Raw genomic sequence first — 21,273 nt, forward strand, 5'->3', positions numbered from 1 at the left:
TTTGTGCTACTCCTGCTGCCCACCAGCCCCCGCCTGATTCCTTCTCCACAGTGCTGGCTTGCTGGGGCACAGGAGCAGCCAGAGGCAATGATTTCCTGATGGAGGAGATCACCCCCACATATGAGGCTGGCGACAGTACCAGTGCCACTGCAGGGATGCAGCACTATGTCTTGTGACATGGCTAGAGCCTCCTCTTGCTTCTTAACATGAAGTGGGGAAGGGGCAGAGCCTCTCATACTGTCGAGAGGACCAGAGGGACTCACTGAAGTCCCCGAGTCCCAGCTATGCGCCTTGTGCCCAGGTAGGTATTTGTCCACATGGAAGGGGTCTGTACACTGCTCTCTACTGAGGTGCAAGGACAAGTCCAAAGCTTGAGCAAGGAAAAAGGTGCAGGCATAGAGACTCTGCTCCATCATTTGTTCACTCCTGCTGCAAAATATTTTTCTTATTGTCAGTGGGAATTTATCTGGGTGCATCTGATGCCTTTATGTTTGCCTGTCCCTGGGCCCTTCAAAGGAGACCCTGACCCTGACTCTGGCATCTCCAACTCCCTACAAGGCAGCTGCTGACAGCAGTGAACCTTCCATCATTCTTTCCCTGGGCTGCACAATCTCAGTGCTCTCTGCTTTGCACAAGGGACTGAAGCAGCCTGGTTTAAGGGACATCACTGCAGGTGGCAGTGGCACTGGCACTAGCATGGTGGTGAGTCACCATACCAGAGAGAAACAACCTCCGTCCCTGTGCTCCTGTGAAGACTCAAAGCAGGAGGCCGGTCCTCACTCTCGGCAGCGCCCACGCAGCGGGTGAGCTGCTGGCACCCTGCATTGTGCACAGGATTTCTGCTCTTCCATGGAGAAAACCTGTTTACATGAAGCTCTGTAGTTGCCTTTGGCCAAGAACCCATTTTCTGGGACACCTGGAAATCAGGTTGTCTTCTGGCCTGTGAGATCTTGGCCCTTGGCATGCTGACTGGGCTCTCCTCTCTCTGCCAGCTTTGGATGTGCCCCAACACAGGCACTGAAGAGGGCAGGGGGAGAAAGCCAGGCTTCAGCAACCAGCCAGGGAGACTCTTTGGGGCAGGCAGACATCAGCCCAGTACCAACACATACCGCAAAAATGCAGTTGAGGCAAGTTCTACCTCTCCATAGGATCAGAGGGTTGAGACTATGAGATGCTTAATATGAATGTTCCAGAGACATCTCAGACAGGAGACTGGGATATGTGTGGGGTGAGAGCCCCCCAAATGCCATCCCAGGGCCCTGGGGTGCTTTCACAAGGTAAAGGACCCTTGAGTTGCCTGGTCCTGACCAGCAACACCTATGGCCTGAGTGCTGGCAGAGAGGGCAAGAGTGTATTTGGCTATGAGACCACAGAACAGCTGGCTGCAGGGAAAGCAGCTGCTGGGATATTCAGAAACTGCCCAAAGATTAAAATCCAGCCTGTTGGAAGACTTTTTACAACCTCCCAGTCTCTGAAAGAAAGTGAAAGTCAGGGCTAGAAGGATATATAAGCAGTGGTTAGCAGCAGCAGCAGGGTGCAGGGAAGCTGTGCAGAGCTCACCTCTCCTGCCTGGAGCTCCATCACCTCCAGCCCATCCTCTGCCAGTCTCAGAAGCAAAATGCAGCGGCCACATCTTCTCTGCCTCAGTCTCCTGTTGCTGGGACATATCCTGAATGGTAAGAGGGGACCTCTCAGTCTGGCTTTCCTATGGAAGTGAGAGGATGCTGTTTCTTCTTTCTTTTGCATTTCCAGCAGACTTTTAGAGGGACATGTGGCTGCCACTCCATCACAGCCCTCCTGCATCCTCTTCTTGTAACCTGTCCCACAGGGACTTTGTCCGGTCCAAAGTCCAGACAGCAGTCTGCAGGGTTTTGGGGCTGGGAAGGCATGTTTGGGAAAGGCCATGGAGCAATCCTGCCTCCCAGTGCCCTAGCCCAGCTTGCACACATTGGGCTGGGATTGTCTTGGTTCCACTCTCCCCAGTACACCGCGGGAACATTCCTGTCATCCTGTGGTGTAGGGCAGCCTGGAGGCAAGTGGCAGGGCTTGGAGTTAGGGGGATGGCATTTGTTAGGGCAGGGCTGATGTTTGAGGCGCTGTTGGTGTTGTATGTGGGGTTTGCACAGGTTGCAGCTGTCTGGGTGGGTGACATCAGAACCTCTACCTGTGGTGGGGAGCTGGGGGGTCCAGACACCTTGTGGTGTTCCACCACACCTTGCTGCTGAAGGTACAGATGTCCATGGGTGCTGCCAGTCTTGTCAGGCATTAGCAGTGAATACAGCATTTGCTGGGAGGGTGACTCTGGATCTTCTTCCTTGCAGAGAAGCACAGACAGCTATGTCCTTCAGCTGTCACAGGAATGATCTGTGTGGGGTGGGCTGGTGATGGGGTAGCAGCCAAACCTGTGATTGCTTCAGTAAATAAAGCTGAAGTCATCCCCAGCCCCTTGGAAATGTGTGTCTGTATTAGAGCACCCTGAAGCAGGATAAATAAAGACCCCTGTGTCTTGCCTTGCTAGCTGGGGTGCAGGAGGGACAGTCTTGCCTTCTGCCTGTTTACTCTTACCCATCTCCTTTGCTTTCTGTCAGAAGGAGGGAAAGGGCTCCCTGCACTGGGGTGTGAGCACAATAAAGCTGTGTGTCCAGCCAGGGCAGTGTGTGACAGCATTCTTCCTGGCGCCATCCTGCCACAGCCCCTTCACCCTCTGGGGAAGCTGGGAGAGGTGCAGTGGAGCTCAGCCTGCATGATGTGTTCCTCCTCCAGTGCATGGTGGGAACAACGTCCTCGACTGCTGCCTGCGGACAAGCGATATGCCCATCCCACGGCGGATCGTGCAGGATTACCGGCTCCAGCTGGTGCAGGACGGCTGTGACATCCCTGCTGCTGTGTAAGAGCCCAAGCAGTGATGGGACAAGGTCTCGTGATGGCCGAGGGATGGACCTTGCACAGAGGCAGAGTTGTGAGCAGAGCAGGATGGTGGAGGGACCTTGAGCTGGATTTGAGGGAGAAGGAATAGGGGGAACTGCAGAAGGGATCTGATCCTGGAGATCCAGAGGCTCAGTGGGAGTGGGAGAAGTTGAGGGGGAGAGCATGGGACAAAAGCCAGGGAAGAAAGTAATCTACAGGCAGAGATGGGGGAGGGCAATGAGGTAGGGAGTGGGTGAGAGCTTGAACTGTTCTTGAGCATCCATGGGGTGTCTGCTCACTACTTCTTGTGTTTTTCCTTCATGGGCCTGGCAGATTCATCACCACAAAGGGCAAGCACCTCTGTGCACCCCTCCACTCCCCATGGGTGATTCATCTCCAAGAGAGGCTGGATGCCAGCTCCGCTAAGAGGGTAAGAATCATCCCTGTTTTCATCCAGGCAAGAGATCAGCCCTGGGGATGGGTTTATCCTCTGCCAAACAGGCTTTTCCCAGTGTGATTGGGCTGCTGGGAAGAGCAGGGCCATGCTCTACTGAGGCACAGTTAATTTGTCTTGGTCTCCATCCCTCCTGCCTCCAACTGGGACCAGTCTGCCTCTTTGGTAGTCCCTCTTCCACTCCAAATAAATATAGCCCTGGGACTTTTGTCTTCTCTTGTCTGAGCCTGATGTGTGCCATGGCAAATGGCAGTGGGAGCAAAATCCCTCCCCACTTCTGCCCCACTAACTTGGAGTCTGCTGCTTGTGCGTCTTCATGGAGAGGGCTTGTGATGAGTTTGGTGGGTGCTTTACAAGCCCTGACAGGTCCATCACTACCGTGGCTTGTCCAGCAGAGGAAGGGACCCTGGGGAAGCTCATACTCCGAGGAGCACACTAATAGCAGTTGGGTTTTTCTCTTCCCCAGGGCAAACCTCAGTGCAAGTAGGTCCTGAAGAAGCCATGGCTGGTCCCAACAGCTGGAGGGGATCACCTCCCATCTGTGAATCTGATGCTAATGGAGCCAGCTTGTTTTCACCTCCAGCCTCAGGGCGACCCTCCTTGAGACTCATGCCAGTGTGTGGGGCTGGGCAGAGCCCTGTCTGCTCTGTCTTTTTCTCTTCCTCCAATGTGACCCAGCAGCCTATGTCAGGCTGAGCCAGGGGCTGCTGGATGCCATCACCTTTGCAGCCTGGAAGCTGTTTGATGGACTGATCTGCGAGGCGAGCTGGGGAGTCTGACTTCCCATCAGCACAGCAGCTGTGACTTCCAGCTCTAGTCCAACCCCTTTGCTTTCCATTGTCAGCCCCAGAGTTCTTCTGCATCTCTTGGAAGGGCTGCCAGCATAGAACACCATGGGGATGGAGGGGAGTGATGGAGATGTTCCACAGTGGCCACACACTCTTCTTTGCAAGGGTAGAAATAGAGCCACTAGTGTGGCTCCTGCTCTCCTCTGGGACATTGCACCCTTTCTCAGTCCCCCAGCCTGATGTCACTGTCCAGCCCTGCCCCATGCCTACGCCTGAAGTTCATGCTCTCAGGTTATTTGCTGCTAGATCTGTTCATTGTAACAATTCCATGTGTATGCCTCTTCTTTTTTTTTTTTTTTTTTTTTTTTTTTTTTTTTTTTTTTTTTTTTTTTTTTTTTTTCTGTGCTGTGATTTTGTTAAATAAAAAGAAAAGCCAGCAGGTAGTTGTCATGCCTCATGTTTGAGCCTGAAAGCCAGTGTGGTGTGTGTGGTGAGCAGACAGCTCTGCCTACTGTGCTGCAGTGGCAAGGGGGCTGTGCTGGGGTGTGGAGAGAAGGAAGGAGGGTTCATAGGGAAGAAGGACATAGCAGCTGGGCTGCAGGTCTCTCCTGGGAGTCTCTCAGCAAAACAGGCACCCTGCCTCTGCACTGCTCAGCTGAGCTACAGGAGCGGGTCTCTCGCTTCCCTCCCACAGGGTGGGAAGGTGTGCAGAGATGGGGTAAAACAGAGCATGCCTATATTGCACCATCCAGCCCCAAATGCTTCCGCCCTGCAAATGCAGATGCTAGGTTGGAGCTCCCCAACTCTCAGCTTCCACAGGAGCGGGGGACATGGAAGAAGTGCTGCAGGAATGGGAGGTTTGTCCTTGCAGTAAAGGGAAAATGAGGCACAGTGTGGTTGATTGCTCTGGCAGGTCAGTACTTGGTGACAGCTGAGGTGCAGGTGAGTAGAAGGATAAGCTTTTAGGGCAATGGAGGTTGCTGAAGACACCTACTCCTGGGCACATCCACGGATGAGGCACAGATGGTGACCCCCCAGCTCCTGCCACTCATCTATGGTAAGTTGAGGGTTTGTGGCCATTTTCCTCCTGAGCCTCAGGGCATCTGTGCACCCTGAATAAGGTTTTGCTGTTTCAAAGTATCATTATGTCTCCTTTTGTCCAGGCCATGTGATGTTTGAACAAAGCTCTTCTGTCCAGCTGAAGCACTTGTATGTCCAACAAGCAGGGACATTCTCTCCTCCCAAGCACCACTCTGTGATTGTCTGCATCATTAAATTAGTTGGGTTTGGTGCTAGTCAGCATGCCTGGGAACAGGAGTGAAATGGCCCAGGACTATTCCTGAAGGCAAGGGGAACATGGCCACCAGCCCTCAGGGATGGCATCCATGGTGGTGGAGTGGCTGGGCTGTTCAAGCCAGGGAGTGCCCAGGTACCTAATGGCTTTTTGCTGACACCTCTTGAATGCAAGCTTAATCCTGTCCCTTCTCCCCTGTTTGCCTGGTTCACTCAGTTGGTGGCTTGTTTCTCTTTCAGGTGTTCTCCCCTCTGGGGTCCTCCTCCCTGGTGTGCCTCGGGCTCGGATGTCTCTGAGAGTGACTCCCACAGAGCACCAGCTCTGTCCCAGATCATTAACTCCAGTGACAGCCCCAGCAATTCAATCCTGAGCAGAAGGAAGAGAAGGAAGGCTGGTATGGGAAGAGAGGCCAAGACAAACAGTGTTAGTGGGAAATGAGGATAACTGGTGCTGGCTTGGACAGAAGCCTTCCTGCTGCTCGCTCAGTGACCTGTGAGGGGGCCATGACTGGGGACGGGGAGGATGCTTGGCATAGATCTGCTCTGAGGCTGAGCTGCTGCAGCTGGAGCAGGTCCCTGTGAAGGGCAGGGATTGCCAGAGGGGCTTAGCCTTGGGTGGATCAGTTTCATCCTTGGCTGCAGGCTACCACGACAAGGAGAACAGGAAAAATGAGGGAGAATGGGCTTGCACTGATCTCTTGGATGTTGGAAGCAGGTTAATCCATTTCCATAAGAGTTTCAGGGATGTCTCAGCCAGCCAGCCTGTAAGAGCATGGTTGCAAAGCCCAGGGTTCCCATCTCTCCTGGGAGCAGTAGATGTGTTCTCTCCAGAGCAGTGCAGCTGCACACCACAGATCCCTGCTAGGTCCTGGCCTGCCATGGTTCTCAAGTGGATGGTGATCCAGATTGCAGATCTGGCAGCAGCCTGCTCTTACCGCTCCCTAGAGGAGGACAAGAAGATATACTGTCCTGGACCAGGTACATGGTCTGGGATCCTGTCCCTCCTCCAGCCCTGCAGGAGCCTCTCCCCTGCCTCCAGAGACCAACTCCTCTTGAAAATCTGTCAAAAACCAGACTGCTTCAGTGCTTAGTAAACTAGGGAGTGAGTTTCTCTGACTCAAAATGTCAATGATCTCTTTAGAAGGAAGCAGCCACTGCCATGTCAAAATCCTCAGCTCCTAGCCCAAAGCTAGTTTCAGTAAAAACGTCCTCCTGCTCTTCTCTCCCCAGACATGTTTTTCTTGCTCTTTTCCTACCCTTGCTGCATCCTCAGGGGTGGGTGGTGCAGGACAAGAATCCATTGCAGTGAGATGTAGACACATCCCCAGTTGCTCAGGCATTACATGCAGGGATCATTTAGGCTCTGGAGCATTGATTGTATCACCTGTAGCCCTTTATTCAAACCTGGGGACCTGTATTTCACATGTTGTGGAGCAAGAAGCTGCTACAACTACAAAGTTTTCACAAGGAGCTGACAAAACAGCCCCTCTCTTGGTGACTGTGCACAAGGCAGGAGAGAAAGGACAAGGCTACATCTATGCAAGCAAACCGAGCAGGCATTGGGTTGCTCCCTGGCTGCCAGCTCTCACAGCTGGGATCATAAGAGCACTCCTGTGTCTGCCTGGCATGGTGAAAGCAGCCTTGGATGCTGCCCAGGCTGAGTTCAGGGGGCACCAGACACAGCAGGCACAATCTGCTGTGGTCTCAAGGTCTGACCTGGCACAGACCTACTGAGCTGGGAGGTAGGATTGAAGGTTCCATGGCAAATACACTCATCTGCTTCTCTGCAAGCAAGGCACCAAGGAAAATGCTATGTTGGTCTCCCTTGGTGCCATAATACCTTTCCAGGAAGGGTATTTACTGGAACTGGTTTTGTCCCTTGTCTCCAAAGGGACAGTGTTCAGGGGCTTTTTCTGTCACCAGTATTCCCTCTGTGTTTCACATGCTGCTCCTGGAGTGACTGGGGAGGAACCAACTGCATCCTTCCCACATGGACCTGCAGGCAAGGTGAGCAACACCATGGGGGCTAAAAGCTGTTCCCCTTCTCACAACCTTCATACAGCTTCTTCGTGTGACTCCCTGGTGCACAAGAGTCAACAGGAGTTGTGGACATGCCCTGGGCACATTTGCCAGTGCAGGGGCCAGTTGTTGCCCATTCTGGCAGTCTTCACCCCAGGGTGCCAAGGCAAGGGGCTGCTCTTCCTTGGCACAAGTCCCAGATCCAGCTGGCAGGGGTTCAGGGACCTGCCTGGGTTTATGTGAAAAGATGGGACATGTGGATGGTTGGGTAGGGTGGGAAGCCAAGAGAGGAAAAGCCCCTTTAGTCTTGTTCCATTGTACTGTTTGCTCTTGCCTAGAAAACATGTGTGCATCGTGGAGAGGATCCAGACCTGGCATCTCTCGTTCTCAGGCCCCTGCTTGCTCCTCACTCATTTCAGGCATATCATCACAACTGCTGCTTGTCTAGACACTCTCTGCCGAGATTTGTCCTGTGGGAAGATGCCAGCACTCTTAGCCAGGCTGTGTGGTTCCAAGAAGAAGCTGGTGCCATTCCTGCCATGCTCCTTCTGTAGCTGAACTCTCCTTGGTGGCATTGCCCAGCCTGCACCTCCATGGTCTGATCCCCCAGTCTGGAGCATGAGACTATGGTGTTTTTCCTACCCTGAGCTCCTGCAGTCAAATTGAACCCAGAAGCTGTCTTATATGGAGATCCTTGTGCCTAAACAGGACTTGACTCAGATTTGTGTTTCTAGAATTAGCAGAAACTACAGCTCATTGCAGTGGGGGTTGAGCCATGAGCCATGCACAGCCCCGCCTAGGTCCAGGGCTCCCTTTGGAAAGGGAAGGGGCACCCATCCTCTCTGTCCTCAGATGCACCCATGTTCTCTCTGCGTGCAGAAGCACTAAAACCTGGAGATTAAAGACAAAACCAGGAGGACAAGCAAAGAGAAGACTCAACCTGCTGAGAGAACACTCTGGAAAGTACCCATTACCCATCCCACCTGAATAAGCAATGGACAGTGACGGGAGGCTTAGTGCCATTTCTGTGGCCTTCCCCACCTCTTCCCACTCTTTTCCTGCTTAGCTGTGCCTCTTGGTTTTTTTCTGCTCTCCACACTATCTGCCCAGCCACAGAAGGCTGGAGGAAACCTATCCTCCGTTCTTTGCTCTGCATCCGCAGCAAAATATCTGGATACAGGGCAAAACAGAACTGTTTCTGTCAGAGACTGAGGTGAGGGGTCACCACTAGCTCAGACGGCAGGGACGGGGCTTGGAGGAGACTGGCAAAGACCTGGTTAGCTCTGCTTGGGATGAGAAGGACAGCCATGGGGCAAGCAAAGATGAGAAGATTTTAGAGCTTCTCATGAATCTGTGAAATTGGTGTGCAGCCTGAGGCTGGCTGGGATGCATTATACCCATAAGCATGGACCTTGTCCATGGTGAAAAGGGAAAGCCAGAAGATTGCTGGTAATAAGGCAAACCCAGGGGCTCTTCCTGGAGTCTTTCTTTAGATCTAACAAACACAAACCTCTAATCCTGGTCTCTCACTCTGCCTGCTTGGCTCTGTGCTGCCCAGTTTCTGCCCAATTTCCTTGGATCCTTCTGCCCTAAATATATTTTACTGGCATGTTTACTGGGCCTGTCCAAAGGATTTGGCAGCTGTGCTGCTTCAATGCAGATTTGCAAGGTATGGTGTTTCACAAGCTTCCTGGCTTGGGAGGTTCACCTGCTGCAGCCTTTAGTCCTTCCTTGCTCCAAACATATCTCGCTCTTCCCCACTTTCCCACAGAAAGCAACATTTTCTTTCTTGCAGATGTTATGGCTGGGAAAGCCCCTCCTCTGCTGAGATGTGCACAGACTGTCCTCACACTGCAAACCCACAACTCTGTTTACATGGACACTCCGTAATCCTGTTTAAATTATCAAGCTGTGACTTTCTGCTCTCTGTGGGAGGGACGATTCTCCAGAAATGTGAGTTGCTGAGGTGGTCTTTGACAAATAAATCAAGTGCTTTCCTTGAAAGTACCTGCAATGTATAGTTTCCCACCTTTTCATTTAGCTGACTCAGCTTTTGGAAAGGCACCAGTCAGCGTTTATGGTGATGGATGACAGCAAAGAACAAAAGCAGAAATATCCTGGACATGCTACAGCTACAGATTCAGCCTCTTCTCACAGTGCTTGGTTTCATTTCCCAGCTGCTGCTTTGTCCTCTGACCCTGCCAAGGACAGCTACCCCAGGGAATTCCCAGTGTCAGAGCCAACAGGGCTGTGGGTTTCACTGCCTGCCTGGGGTGAAAGCAGGGCTGATATCTGCTGTGTGGAACCCGGCTCTTTTTGAAGGCTGTGTCTGAACTGTGCAATGGCTCTTTGCTGAGCCTGTGGGATTCAGTTGGCTTCAGGAGGGCAGCAGGTCCTGGAGATACTATCACTCAGCTCAGCACTTCTCACTTCAGGTAGGCAGGCTCCATCCTGTTTGCACTGCTTTGCCCCCCATCCCAGTACAGACTCTTGGAGCAGTGGATATTTTCCAGCTTGACAGAGGATGATAGGAAGGATGCTCTGTCTACCTTGATCTGGTTTCCAGCTAAACTACTCACTAGCCCTGCTGCCAGCAAATCCAACACAGGTGGTTTGTTGCAAAAAATAGCACCTCCTGGCATGCCTGTGTGCTGTAGAGCTGGTGTTTAAAACTTAGTTACTGCAGACTGAAGCAAAAAATCACCACAAAGAGCCATTTGTGAGTCTGCCTCACATCAAGAGGCGCTCAGGTCTCCAGCCCAACTTGGCAGCTGGTGCAGTGCTAATAGGAGAAGTGGGGGTTGTGTTGGGATGAGGAAAAAGGGGTACATGTCCTGCAACTTGCTGCATCCAGGGTCTGTCCCCTTCCCTTTCAGCAGGGGTGGCTGCTTGATTTATCTCTGAGATTTCTTTAGTGAGGAATCTGGACATCACTTGTGAGTGGTCCTGTAGTGCACGAATTATAAAAACCAGTCTCATTGGGAGTGGTGGTCCCAGATGGGAATCTGGAAAGGTGTGCACCCACTTGGGAGGGTTGTGGAGGACAGTGGTGAGTTTGATCAGAGGTGTAAATGATTTGGCCTCAAACAACAGGCTGAAGGAACTTGATTTAATCTTGCTTCCAGGAATGGATAACATGGTTTCCAAGTGCACAGAGGGATATCATGAAGAGAAAGTGAAAAGAAGTACTGAGTTTAATTCTGATAAGTCAAGAAACCACAGGGGTCAGACTTTGGGGGAAATTCCATTTAGCAGGAAGAAGCAGATGAAGAAATGCTGCATGTCCATGGTGAGAAACTTTTACAGAGAGACCAGCGCTTGTCAGAAAGCTGGAAGGAGTGCTAGCTCTGGCTCAGCACAGGATGGGTTAGATGACCCCAGGCAGTCCTTCCTGATACTTTCCCCCCTCTGTCATATTGTCCTACCAGGTTCCTAGTGGGTGAGATGGACTTTCTCTGCCTTAGGCTATACTTCTGAGGGCTACATGAAATCCTTCACTTCCTATGACCTTGGAAATCTCTTTAAAAGGTGGAGAAGGGAGGATGGAGCTAAACTCTGAAGCCCTATTTACTTGTTGGGTGCTTGACGTGAAGCTGCCTGTGGTCACAAGAAACCCTTGCTCCTTGATGCAAATCCAGGTGGTGACCTAGTGCCCAAATGATGAAGGTGCCTTGGGAGCATGGGGAGAGCTTGCCATGCCAGAGCGAAAAAACCAGATCTTGTGTGTCTCCCATTAGAAGTACCTTTGAAGTGGAGCAGGCTGTGCGGTGCTAATAGCAGAGTGTGAACCATCAGCAGTGAAAACCAGCATTCTTCTTGTCACCATCTGGGTCACATGCTAGAGTGCTCCTCATGAGGGCCTTGGCAGGCTTGGCTCTGTTTCACCAGCATAATTTGAGTTTGGGCTTGAGGGAAAAAAGAAAGCAACCCAAAAAGATAACAGAAATGAGCTCTTCAGGGCGAACGTGAACCAAGGAGTTTAGCATCAAACGCCTTTTGAAAGCAGCTGTGCAGCCTTGCTCAGGGATAAATAAAGGCTGGTTTGAAGCTGGAGAGCTAGCTGGCAGCACACACTGTTCCCATCTTGCCAAACGCTTCCCAGACCACCTGTCCTTACAGGGCTGGGTTCCCTGCAGAGCTCTCATGCTGCTGCATGCTCTGGTGGAGTGGATGGGTGCATCGCCAGCATCCTGATGCTCAGCCCGGGCTTGGAGTGAGGGCATGGCTCAGGCTCATCTTGAGGGGGAAGCCCTTGCAGGGTCCTTTATGTCTCTGGAGAGCTCAGAGAGATGGAGACCATTCCACTTCACAGTATATCCTCACCCTTGTGATGTTTCCAAGATTTGGAGTGGGAGGCAGCTGTGAACATTTGGCTGGCAGGAGATATGCACTGGCTGGCCCCCAGGGTACTGCCAAGCAGAGACCATGGTTTTGGATTGGTGCAAGGTCTGAAGCATTGGAGTCAAGGGAGTTCTAATCAAAACAGGCCTTCAAGTGTCTGTGCTCAGTGCTCTAGCAGAATAAAGAAGGACTCAAGCAAAAAACCATCTGGAACAAGATCAGAAGCCAGACAGTCTCCTAAACAAAGGAGATGCATGGCCTTGGAGTAGAAAACAGACATGTAAATAGAGACGGAGGGTGCCTACAGAAGGTTGGGTTTCTCTGGATCTCATTTGTCTTCCTGTGCTGCAGCTGTCTAAAGTAAATGCTGGGGGGCTGTGGTGTGCTGGAATATGCTGGGGCCATTCATCATGGGTTGTGCTGGCAGTTGGGACAAGTCCACAATGAGCAGAACCTTCCAGCTTTCCAGAGGGGTCTGCCTCACTTGCAGCACTAGTTTTGAGGCTGCAGCCTTTCTTGTGCTGCATGGAGGCAAAGGTAGAGAGAGAACGACTTCTTTCAACAGGGTATTCACCCCTCTGAATGTGACTCTGAGGTGCTTTTTCACAAGGACTCTGGCTGGTCTTCATGAGGGTCATTGCCCTCTCTGTTTCCAAAACTGCTTCAGTGTACTCTGGGAAGAAATTTCTCCTGGTCCAGGTCTTGCCCCTCATTGACTGTGTCTGGTTGTACTTGCACAAAAGCCTTCTGGGTCAGTACTTTCCAGTCTGCACAGCCTCAATCTGCTCAGCATTTCTCCTTCCTTTCTGCTCTCCTCTTCTGGACAGTGTGTGTGAACGTGGAGGCCAGCTAGTTCTGCAGGGATTTGATACAGAGCTGCTACAATGGGATTTCTTTGACAGGCAGGAGATCAAGTCTTGACACAGCTCTGTCGTTGAAGAGAGTCTGCAGCTCCATGCCATGCCTTCATGGGCCATCAAGGACAGCACAAAGAGCAGAACATCAAAATTCTAAAGTGAGACTTTTTTCTCAGATGCTTGCAAAGGGATCTGCCACAGTGAAGGCCACAGTGGCTGGGATTTTGAGGGCTTCCCTGTGGAGCAAAGGGGCTGTACTCTTCCAGAACAGCATCATCCTTCCTAGTTTTCCTGTGGGATAACCCTATCCAAAGACTTCCAAGCAGAGGTTTATCAGGAACAGGAAAAGCCATCAAAGAAAAGTCAAGCTAAAATCTTCTGGGACAGAACTGCCAGAAGTGCACATGGGGAGCTAGGGAAATCTCTGAAGCATGTAAGATGTACTAGGTTGATATTCCTAAAGGGGCACAGCAGCAAGGAATGGGAAGTCCCTGGCTGGCTCTTCTGTGCCTGATAAGACAGATTGGCTCCATGCCCTGCTAAGGAAGGACTTTCTTGTGCATCCTTTCTTACTGGAAACAGAGGGGGGAGTCACCAAGATAACAGTCAGAAGGATGGGAAAAGAAAATGCGTCCCACTCCAAGCATAGCCATTGTGTTAGTCAGACCCCCTAAACTGTTGGAAAGGAACTATCAGAAACTGGGCAGCACTGAAAGCTACTGAGCCCCTGAGCTCCTCTCCCTTCTCATAAAGCTACCCCTGCAGCATTAGAGGTGCAGTGATCCCCTGGAAACCTTAAAGGTCTTTTAAAGCCTCCTTCTTCTTCAGGGAGACTGACCCTGGACCCTGGGTCCAATTTAGTTAGAAACATCCTCTGCACAGCCCACTGCAGCATTGCCAGGGTCAACTCACAGGCTCCATGTGCATCCCTGAAATGCTCAGGTCAAAGTTTAAAAAACAAAGCAGCGCTCTTTTCATACTCTCTGTTAATAATCCATTGAACTCTCAGCACAGGGTGCTGGTGGGGCACAGCCAGGGGCTGGACAAACCCATCACAGGTAAGTGTATGTGTTTCTCACACAAGGTGCACCTGGGGAAGCTCCTGCACTGATGATTCCTAGGTACTGGCAGGGAAAGATGGCTCTGGATTCCTCTCTGTCTGCTGGTTTCTCTTATGTACCTAGTAGTGATCTCAGCTGAAGAGAGACAGAATGAGAGAGCCTCTGACCCAGAACTGATGATCTTGGACTGTTTCCTTCACTCTTTGCACTGTGAAATTTCATGTGATGCCTTTTACATCCTTTTATTCTTATAAGAGGTATATACTGCCGCTCTTCTGAATGATCAAAGAGGCTCATTAACCTGTTCTCACCTTCCTTGTTGGTGTCCTTTGATGAGCCCCACAGGGTACTGGGGCAGCTGCTCTTTGTAGGCATCCTGCTTGCTGAGGCACCCCTCACCCTACAGGGGGCTGGCATGAAGGGTACCAGCAGAGGTTCTTCCCTGTCCTTCATCCCCAAGAGATCTTTACCTACCCGGCACTTCTCACATCCTGAGGAAGTGGCTGCAGACAGAGGAGCTGTGAGTGCTGTCCGGGAGGGAGCGTGCTGGTCCTTTGACCTCCTGTGCTACGGGAACAAGAGCTCTCCTGGCTCTATGCCTTGCTCTAGCAAAGCTTAACCCAATGTCCCTGACTCCCTGAAAAATCCCGGGCAGCAGAAAAAGGCAGCCACCCACTGGGAAGAAGGAAGGCACCACCGGGTCTCTTCTTGTTTTTCTTCAGGCAGCCAAAGTCCAAGGCTAGCTGTCCCACAGAGCCATTCCAGGCTGTGGGTGTGTGGCAGCACATCCTGGAGACCTACACAAACTAGCAGCAGAGATAAAAAAGCTGGAGAGAACTTTTTCTGAGGGCATCCAGGGGTGGTGCAGGGCTTGGGACATAATGCATGAGGTTGGGCTGGTTTTATGTGAACTCACAAATGGCACCAATGGGTACATCCAGTTCCTTGCAGTAGAGAAACAGCACCCTGGACCACATCTGTACTGACTATTGACTGAAAAATGCTGACACATTTCAAGTATTTTGTGGTTTGGTTTCTGTTTGTGGGTTTCATTCAGTTGGTTGGTTTGGTTTCTTTTATTCAAAAAGAGAGTGATTTCTGTGGACAGGGGTGCTTGGGGTGAACATAACAGGACCCAAATATGGGCACTAAGTAAAAGGCTGCTCTGACAGATGCCTACACTTCCTCTAAATTTCTTGCAGCTGCTGTTACTGCATCCCAAACACCATTTCTGAAGGGACAAGTTGGTGGTCATGCTGTGGGAAGATGCCCCCTTGTCCCTAGCATGCCTCAAAGTGGAGGAGCAGCCCCAGCAGAAGAGATTGGTCCCTGCCTATGTCAGAGAGCTTATCAGACAGAGGTAGATGTAGCTCTGAGCCCAGGAGCACCTGGGCTGTGGATGAATGACAGTGCTGAGCTCTACTCTACAGTGACAGTAGCTCATTTTTTAACTGTAGCCCTGCCTTGGTCTCTGTGCATCATTCACTGTCCTCATCCTTCCCTGTGTACAGGAGTGGCAGATAACTCTTCCATTCATTGTGTGCCTGGTCTGTTTAGATAAGACTGTGAGGGCTTTAGGGTCTAGGGCAGGTCTGAGTCTCTGGACAGCACCTGTAAGAGTAAAAGTTCCTTGCTAGAGGCACACATGGCTGGCACATTCTGTACTCTGCACTTGAGTGCTGATGCTCCTTTTGGTGTGTAGGAACTGAAGCCACAGGGCAGAGTGCTGGCATGGGCCATGGGAAATGCTTCAGCATTCTTTTCACCTCCTTACTGTCCTAACATCGCAGGAAGACACTGTTACAATTCTCAAGGCCAGGGGAGCACTGTTTTGGTTATGTAATGCTTGTCTTTGCTGGAGACACCATCTCAAGGAGTCTGTGATCTGCTGGGATATGAATCCACAAGCCTTGCCTCCCATAACTCTCTTCTCACATAGACACAGAGGAAGAAGAAGGCATCTGCCAAACTCCCACCAGCACCAGCAGTGGCTGCAGGCAGACAGTTGGAGCTGGGCACAGGTGACAGCCACATATGCCCATGGCTTATGGTGAAAGAGCTTGCACAGGACACAATGAACACAGGAGGAAGCCAAAATCTCCATCCTGGTGCATCTCTGCTACTCTTTTTCAAGGTTCCCATGCTGATACATGTAAGCCAGTGTCAGTTCAGAGCTGACATCACATCAGAGTCCCAGACTGCCATCAGACATTCCACACTGCCATTCACTGGATTTATCCCTTCTGGCACCCTCCTGGTGTACTTGGATGGTGTCACAAGGCTGTGCATGGCCCCCTGTGCCTGTGTGAGGACATTGAAAGCCACCAGGTTTGCAGCCAGGGATGGGGTAAGGCTAGCCTGCTTAGCCTGCCCCAGGTGCATGCCAGTGAATACTTCCCAGCTAATAAAGGATGTTTTCTAGAGAGCTCCGAGCCATGCACAGCTAATGTCTCACACCAGTGTCATTTACCTCTGCAGTGAAACAAGCTGCTGATTACACAGCAGTAGATTAAAGGGCTTTCAATATCTTTATTGGGTACAAGATACAAAAAGTTAGCCTGGTAACTGTCTTCAAAGAAAAAAGAAGTGAAGGTACATCTAAATGATAAAGGGAGGACTTGGCACCTTATCCCCCTTTTTACAGTCTGCTCAGGTTTACTGATTACACAGCCCTGTGTACATTTCAGTAAATACTCACAGTGCTACAGTGAAGGTTCATTTCCTTGCAGAGACACTTGCAAGCTCCACACCTTGGTCGTATCCTCTCCCTTTTTGCACTGCCAATGGTAATTTGTCTTTGCTGCTGATGGATTGTGTGGCTTGGAGGGGTACTTTGTCACTCCTGGCCCCAACCACGAGTAGAGAAGCAGTGGGGAGTTATGTTGTCTCCTCGCCATTCTTGGCAAAGATAAGGAGCACAGGAGAGATATGAAACATCACAGCCTAGATCCCAAAGATACCAAGAGGCTGGGCTTCCCTTGGTGTGACAGGAGCGAGGTCCCACATCTGGGTGAGGTTTCAGCTGCTGCCCATCACCCTGACAACCAGTCTCCTTGTCTGTTTTTTGGCTTTTCTTACTCTCTGGAGCTGAGCTGTGCTTTAAGGAAGGGTATGAGAATTATTACACCAGGAGAATAACAGTACCAATCACCATGGACTGTGCTGGAGCCTGTGCAAAGGGAACCTGAGCTTCCCTTTGCAGCCGATGTTCCAGTGAAGATCCTTTTTGTTTTTTATCTTTGAAGTGACAACCTTCCTGAAGAAATGAAAGCATGACCTTTCAGGCATCAGTAAACTTCCTCTGGTCTCCAGATCCCAGTTCTAACACTTTTATAGGTTTCCAACCCCACAGAGCAAGGACCACTGTAGAGGTGAAGCAGGTCTGTAGATCACCTGTCAGGTCTTCACCAAGGATCCTCAGGCCTCAGCTTAGGAACTGCTGCTTTTAAAGGATTGTGATGCAAAAAGGAAAAGAGGTTATTTTCTGCAGAACTGGGCCCTGGAGCAGAGCCAAGCTCCTATGCTTATATAATAAGAAAAAGCAAACAGCAAAAATCCCGCAGGAAAGAGAGGCCACTAACCCACTGCAGGATCTGAGCCACCAACAGTGCTGACTTCTTCCTCTTTCCTCCAGCTAAGGCTTTGGTTTCTGCTGGGTTCCCCTCCTGCTGGGTTGCAGCAGGCTGCCCTCCCAGAAATGGTGGCACACAAATTGTACTGTGCTTCCTTCCATCTGCCCTTCCAGTGGGCCCCTGAAGGCAGCAGTTTTCTTTAGCTAGGCTACAGGCAGGAGTCTGGCCTTCTTGACTGTCCCAGTGCCCCTGAAGACAGAGTGGTGCCCACTGCAGGCCATCAGGGCTGCACAGGTGACAGCAACTGAAGCAAATGTCCCCTTGTGCTGGAACACTCTGAGCATCACTTCTGGCAGGTTTTGGCCCAGGTCCACTAGCCTAACCTAACCCAACCCAACCCAACCCAAAAGGCAGGAAACATTCCCTACCCGAAGGCAGTCCTAGGTAGAGCTGATTTCTTAGTGCAAACATAGCTGGAGCATCTTTGCTGCTCTCTGTGCAGGCCCGGGTGTTGGTTTCTGCACAATGCTTCTGCTGGGGCTCTCAAAGTGCCATGGTGGGTTACTGCCTTTGCCCTGCCATATGGGTCTGGAGAGGCTCATCCCTCAACTCCACACACAGCAAAAGCATTTCTCCAGCCCCTTCAGCTACCTTGCCTGCTCACACCTCTCACCATTTCCTGCTGGGGCATCTGAACAAGCAGAAAGGGGATGCCCAGCCCCACAGACCCCCACAGCCTCTTTGAGTTTGCCACCAGTGCCCCACATCATGCCAAATCCCAGGCAAGGCCACTGGGAGAGAGGTGCAGGTCATTACTTAAAGTAGCTTGGCACAGCTCTACCACCATTTCTGAGTTTCCCAGTTACCACCATTTCCCAGTTTCATGCTTAGAGGATTTTCTCACCAGGCAGCACGAGCTGAGGGATGTGGAGGGTGTCACCCTGCTGCAGATGGCAGAGAACATGGCTCCCAGTTTGCTTTGGCCCCTGGTTTGTTGGTTGTCTTGAGACCACTTTTGACAAGGCCCAGCTTCCAGAGACTTGGGATGGAGCCTAAAGTAAGACTGGGGGGTGGGAAGGTGGCTTCTGGCCATGGCAGCCTGTCACCAATTAGTGATGCCATGCAGAAGAAGGAAGCATTTGTTTAGCGGAAACCATCCCCAGAACCCTGTGCCTACAGCTAAGGACAGAACCCCTCCCAGGACATGGACTGGATGCTGGAATCAGGCACATAATCAAGGCAAAGATACGACAGCCCTAGACACGGGGACTTGTCCATTCCTTGCTATCTGCAGGTCAAGAGGTCAGTCCCTCCTTGATTGGCAAATCTCAGCTTCAGGAGTGAAGCAGTCACATTTGTGTTTAACTTTTGCTCTGGTGCCTGCAGAGGCTGTGAGTTTCACCAAGGGATGGGGAAACCTCAAGCCACATGGGTGCTGGACCAGAGGCCACATCATCCATGTTGTCACTGCTGTCCAGGCATCAGCACATACCAACGCAAGGGCTGGCAGGCAGCCCACCTGGAAAAGGCCAGAAGGGCCTTCTACCTGCTTGGCTCATCACGATCCGTCACTGGCTTGCTGCCCTGACCCAGAGGCTACAGACCAGCTCCCAACAGCTCCCTCAGTTTCTATTCCCTAGTCACATTCTTCCTTTTATTTTCCAGAGTTTTCTCTGTGACTATAAATAGCCTTGTGAGGGACTTGCCAACCCTTGTAAAAGAAGAGGCAATAATCTCTTCCTGAAGGAAGTGGCCAGGACACATAAAGGATCCTTCTAACCCAAGTGTAAAAGATACCAAAGAATGGGCCCAGGAGTGAACTGAGGCAGTGAGGGCAGAGGAAGCTGTGAGGAGCAGGGCCCCAGAGCGCTTTGTGGAGAGACTACAGCTGCTGCCATTAGTTAATTACTGCTTGGTGAGGGGCTGCCATTGTTGGGGCTCCATGGTGCTACTGTCAGAGCCCTGCTGAGCTACAAGTTTTCCACAAAACTAGGCCACAGGCTTGCCACAAAACCAGGCAGCAAGCTGTGAACTGCCAAGAGTCCTGTTGGGACACAAGGAGTGTTTTAAGTGAGATGATTTACTAACTCTCATTTGCCATCTTGGCACCAGAGATGGCTGCCATCCTCTCTAGCCACCCAGAGCTCTGCCTTTCAGAAACAAAGTCTTGTTCTGAAAAAGCTGTCCTTGTCCCCAGGTGAAGGCACCCACAGGGTGGACTAGAGCTCTGCACGAAGATCTGCATTCAGCATCTTTACCCTTGGCTGGTGTTAGGAGCTGCTGATCCTGCAGTGGCAAGGGGTTTTACCCTTCCACAGAACCTCTCCTCCACACAGGACAGACACAGCTGAGATGACACACTTTTTTTGACATTCTCTAATTGGCTTGATTTGTCCACATTAAACATTTACCATCCACAGTTAGCTCCTTCATTAGCTATGACACATCATGTTTAACCACACAGCAATATTGCATCAATGCCAGGGCCAGCAGCAAACACTCAGGAAACTTCTGCACAAGGATAATGAAAAGACAGAGAGACCATAAAAAAATCTGGATCTGAATTCAAACTTAAACAAGCATGGAAATACTTCTGAGCTGGTAGAAGACCTTAGACAACTGTGCACATCCCCATGCACAGCCTTCATACCTGCCTCCTTTATTTACACACAGCATAATGGCTTGCCTGTGGACCTGTGCACTTGCAGAGGGGAATGAACACTCATTTGGTTTGCAAACCACAGTATAATTAATTCCCAGAAAAGCTTCTGGGTTTCACTCTGTGGCTGTGGAAGTTCAAGGTGCTACCCAGGGTTAACCAGATGCTTCCTCTGCATGCCCAGTGTGCCCAGTCCCACCAGCATAGGGCAAGGGATGGGTCTCCCAGGGCCAGGGAGAAACCAGGCAGGTGGGAAAGGAAAACCGTTTAAGAAATGACAGAAAAAGCAAGATGAGGAGCATGCTGGGATCCCTGCCAACCCCAGCTCCACGATGAAGAAGCCTCAGGCCCCCAGGGCTTTTCCCTGTGCGTTTTCTCAGCCTCCTCTCACAGGGATGGACACAATTTCTCCGAAGGCTGTTTTTGAAGGCAGTGTTTGCCATCTAGTGGGAAAACAGAGTCTGCGTATCTTGCCTGCAGAAGGATGCGGCTCGTGGTTATCTTGGCAGTAGCTGGGAACCCCACGCCCCCTTGCCCTTAGCTGGGCAGCGGCTCCCAGCTGTGAGTTTTGGAGACGAGGGAAATTTGAATAGGTGGTGCTGGTTCGGCTTCCTTCAGGCAGCTCGCCAGGCTCTTTGCCGCCAGCCATAGATGCCTGCCTGAGTGTGGATCCCTAGCTCAAGCCCTTGGAGAGGATCCTGGCCAAGCTGCTACCCGGTGTAAGTCGGGAGCTGAAACAGGTGCTCTGTAGTAGGGGAAAAAGCTCCATGTTCTGGATAAATGACGCCTTTCAGGTCAGCAAACCCCCGGGGATTGGCGCCTTCCAGACTGGCATTTTCCCAGGCATCTCTCTTTCAGGTTTGTATCCTCCTGGGGATCAGTGCTCTCCGGGCTGGCATCTCCAGCAGTCCACTGGCAATCAGCACCTTCCAAGTCAGCATCCTCTCTGGCATCAGTGTCTTCCAGGTCAGCATATTTCTAGTGATCAGTACTTTTCAGGATAGCTTTCCTCTGGGAATCAGTGCCTTTTAAACCTGCAGATCATCCTGGGGATCAGTCATGACCTCAGGAGGGGATCTCAGACAGATCTGACACTTTTGGCATCTTACAACCTCCAGAACCATCAGTACAGAGATGACTATGCTGGTGCCGGTGCCTAGAATTCATGTGGAGCTCAGCTGCTCCCACCTCTGGTGGATCTCCCAGTGGAGAACAAAGGCTGGGAATTGCTTGAATGTGATGTGACCCTGCAAAGACTACATGAGACTCTCAGAGACACATTTAATTTGGGTCCATCATATTCAGGATGCAGACAAAGGTGC

The 21,273-nt window shown here is 51.2% G+C and overlaps 1 protein-coding gene across 1 annotated transcript; it reads left to right on the plus strand.

The window, feature by feature from the left end:
• Positions 1–1,545: 1,545 nt before the first annotated feature.
• On the plus strand, positions 1,546–4,834 carry LOC310923066 (C-C motif chemokine 19-like). The gene is made up of 4 exons (XM_083884143.1): positions 1,546–1,676; positions 2,764–2,887; positions 3,241–3,337; positions 3,828–4,834. Exons 1-4 carry the CDS (start codon positions 1,619–1,621, stop codon positions 3,846–3,848), a joined length of 300 nt encoding a protein of 99 aa, XP_083740269.1. The 5' UTR covers positions 1,546–1,618; the 3' UTR covers positions 3,849–4,834.
• Positions 4,835–21,273: the final 16,439 nt, after the last annotated feature.

This window comes from Zosterops lateralis, assembly GCF_965231275.1.
Source record: "Zosterops lateralis genome assembly, chromosome: Z".
Classification (NCBI taxonomy): Eukaryota; Metazoa; Chordata; class Aves; order Passeriformes; family Zosteropidae; genus Zosterops; species Zosterops lateralis.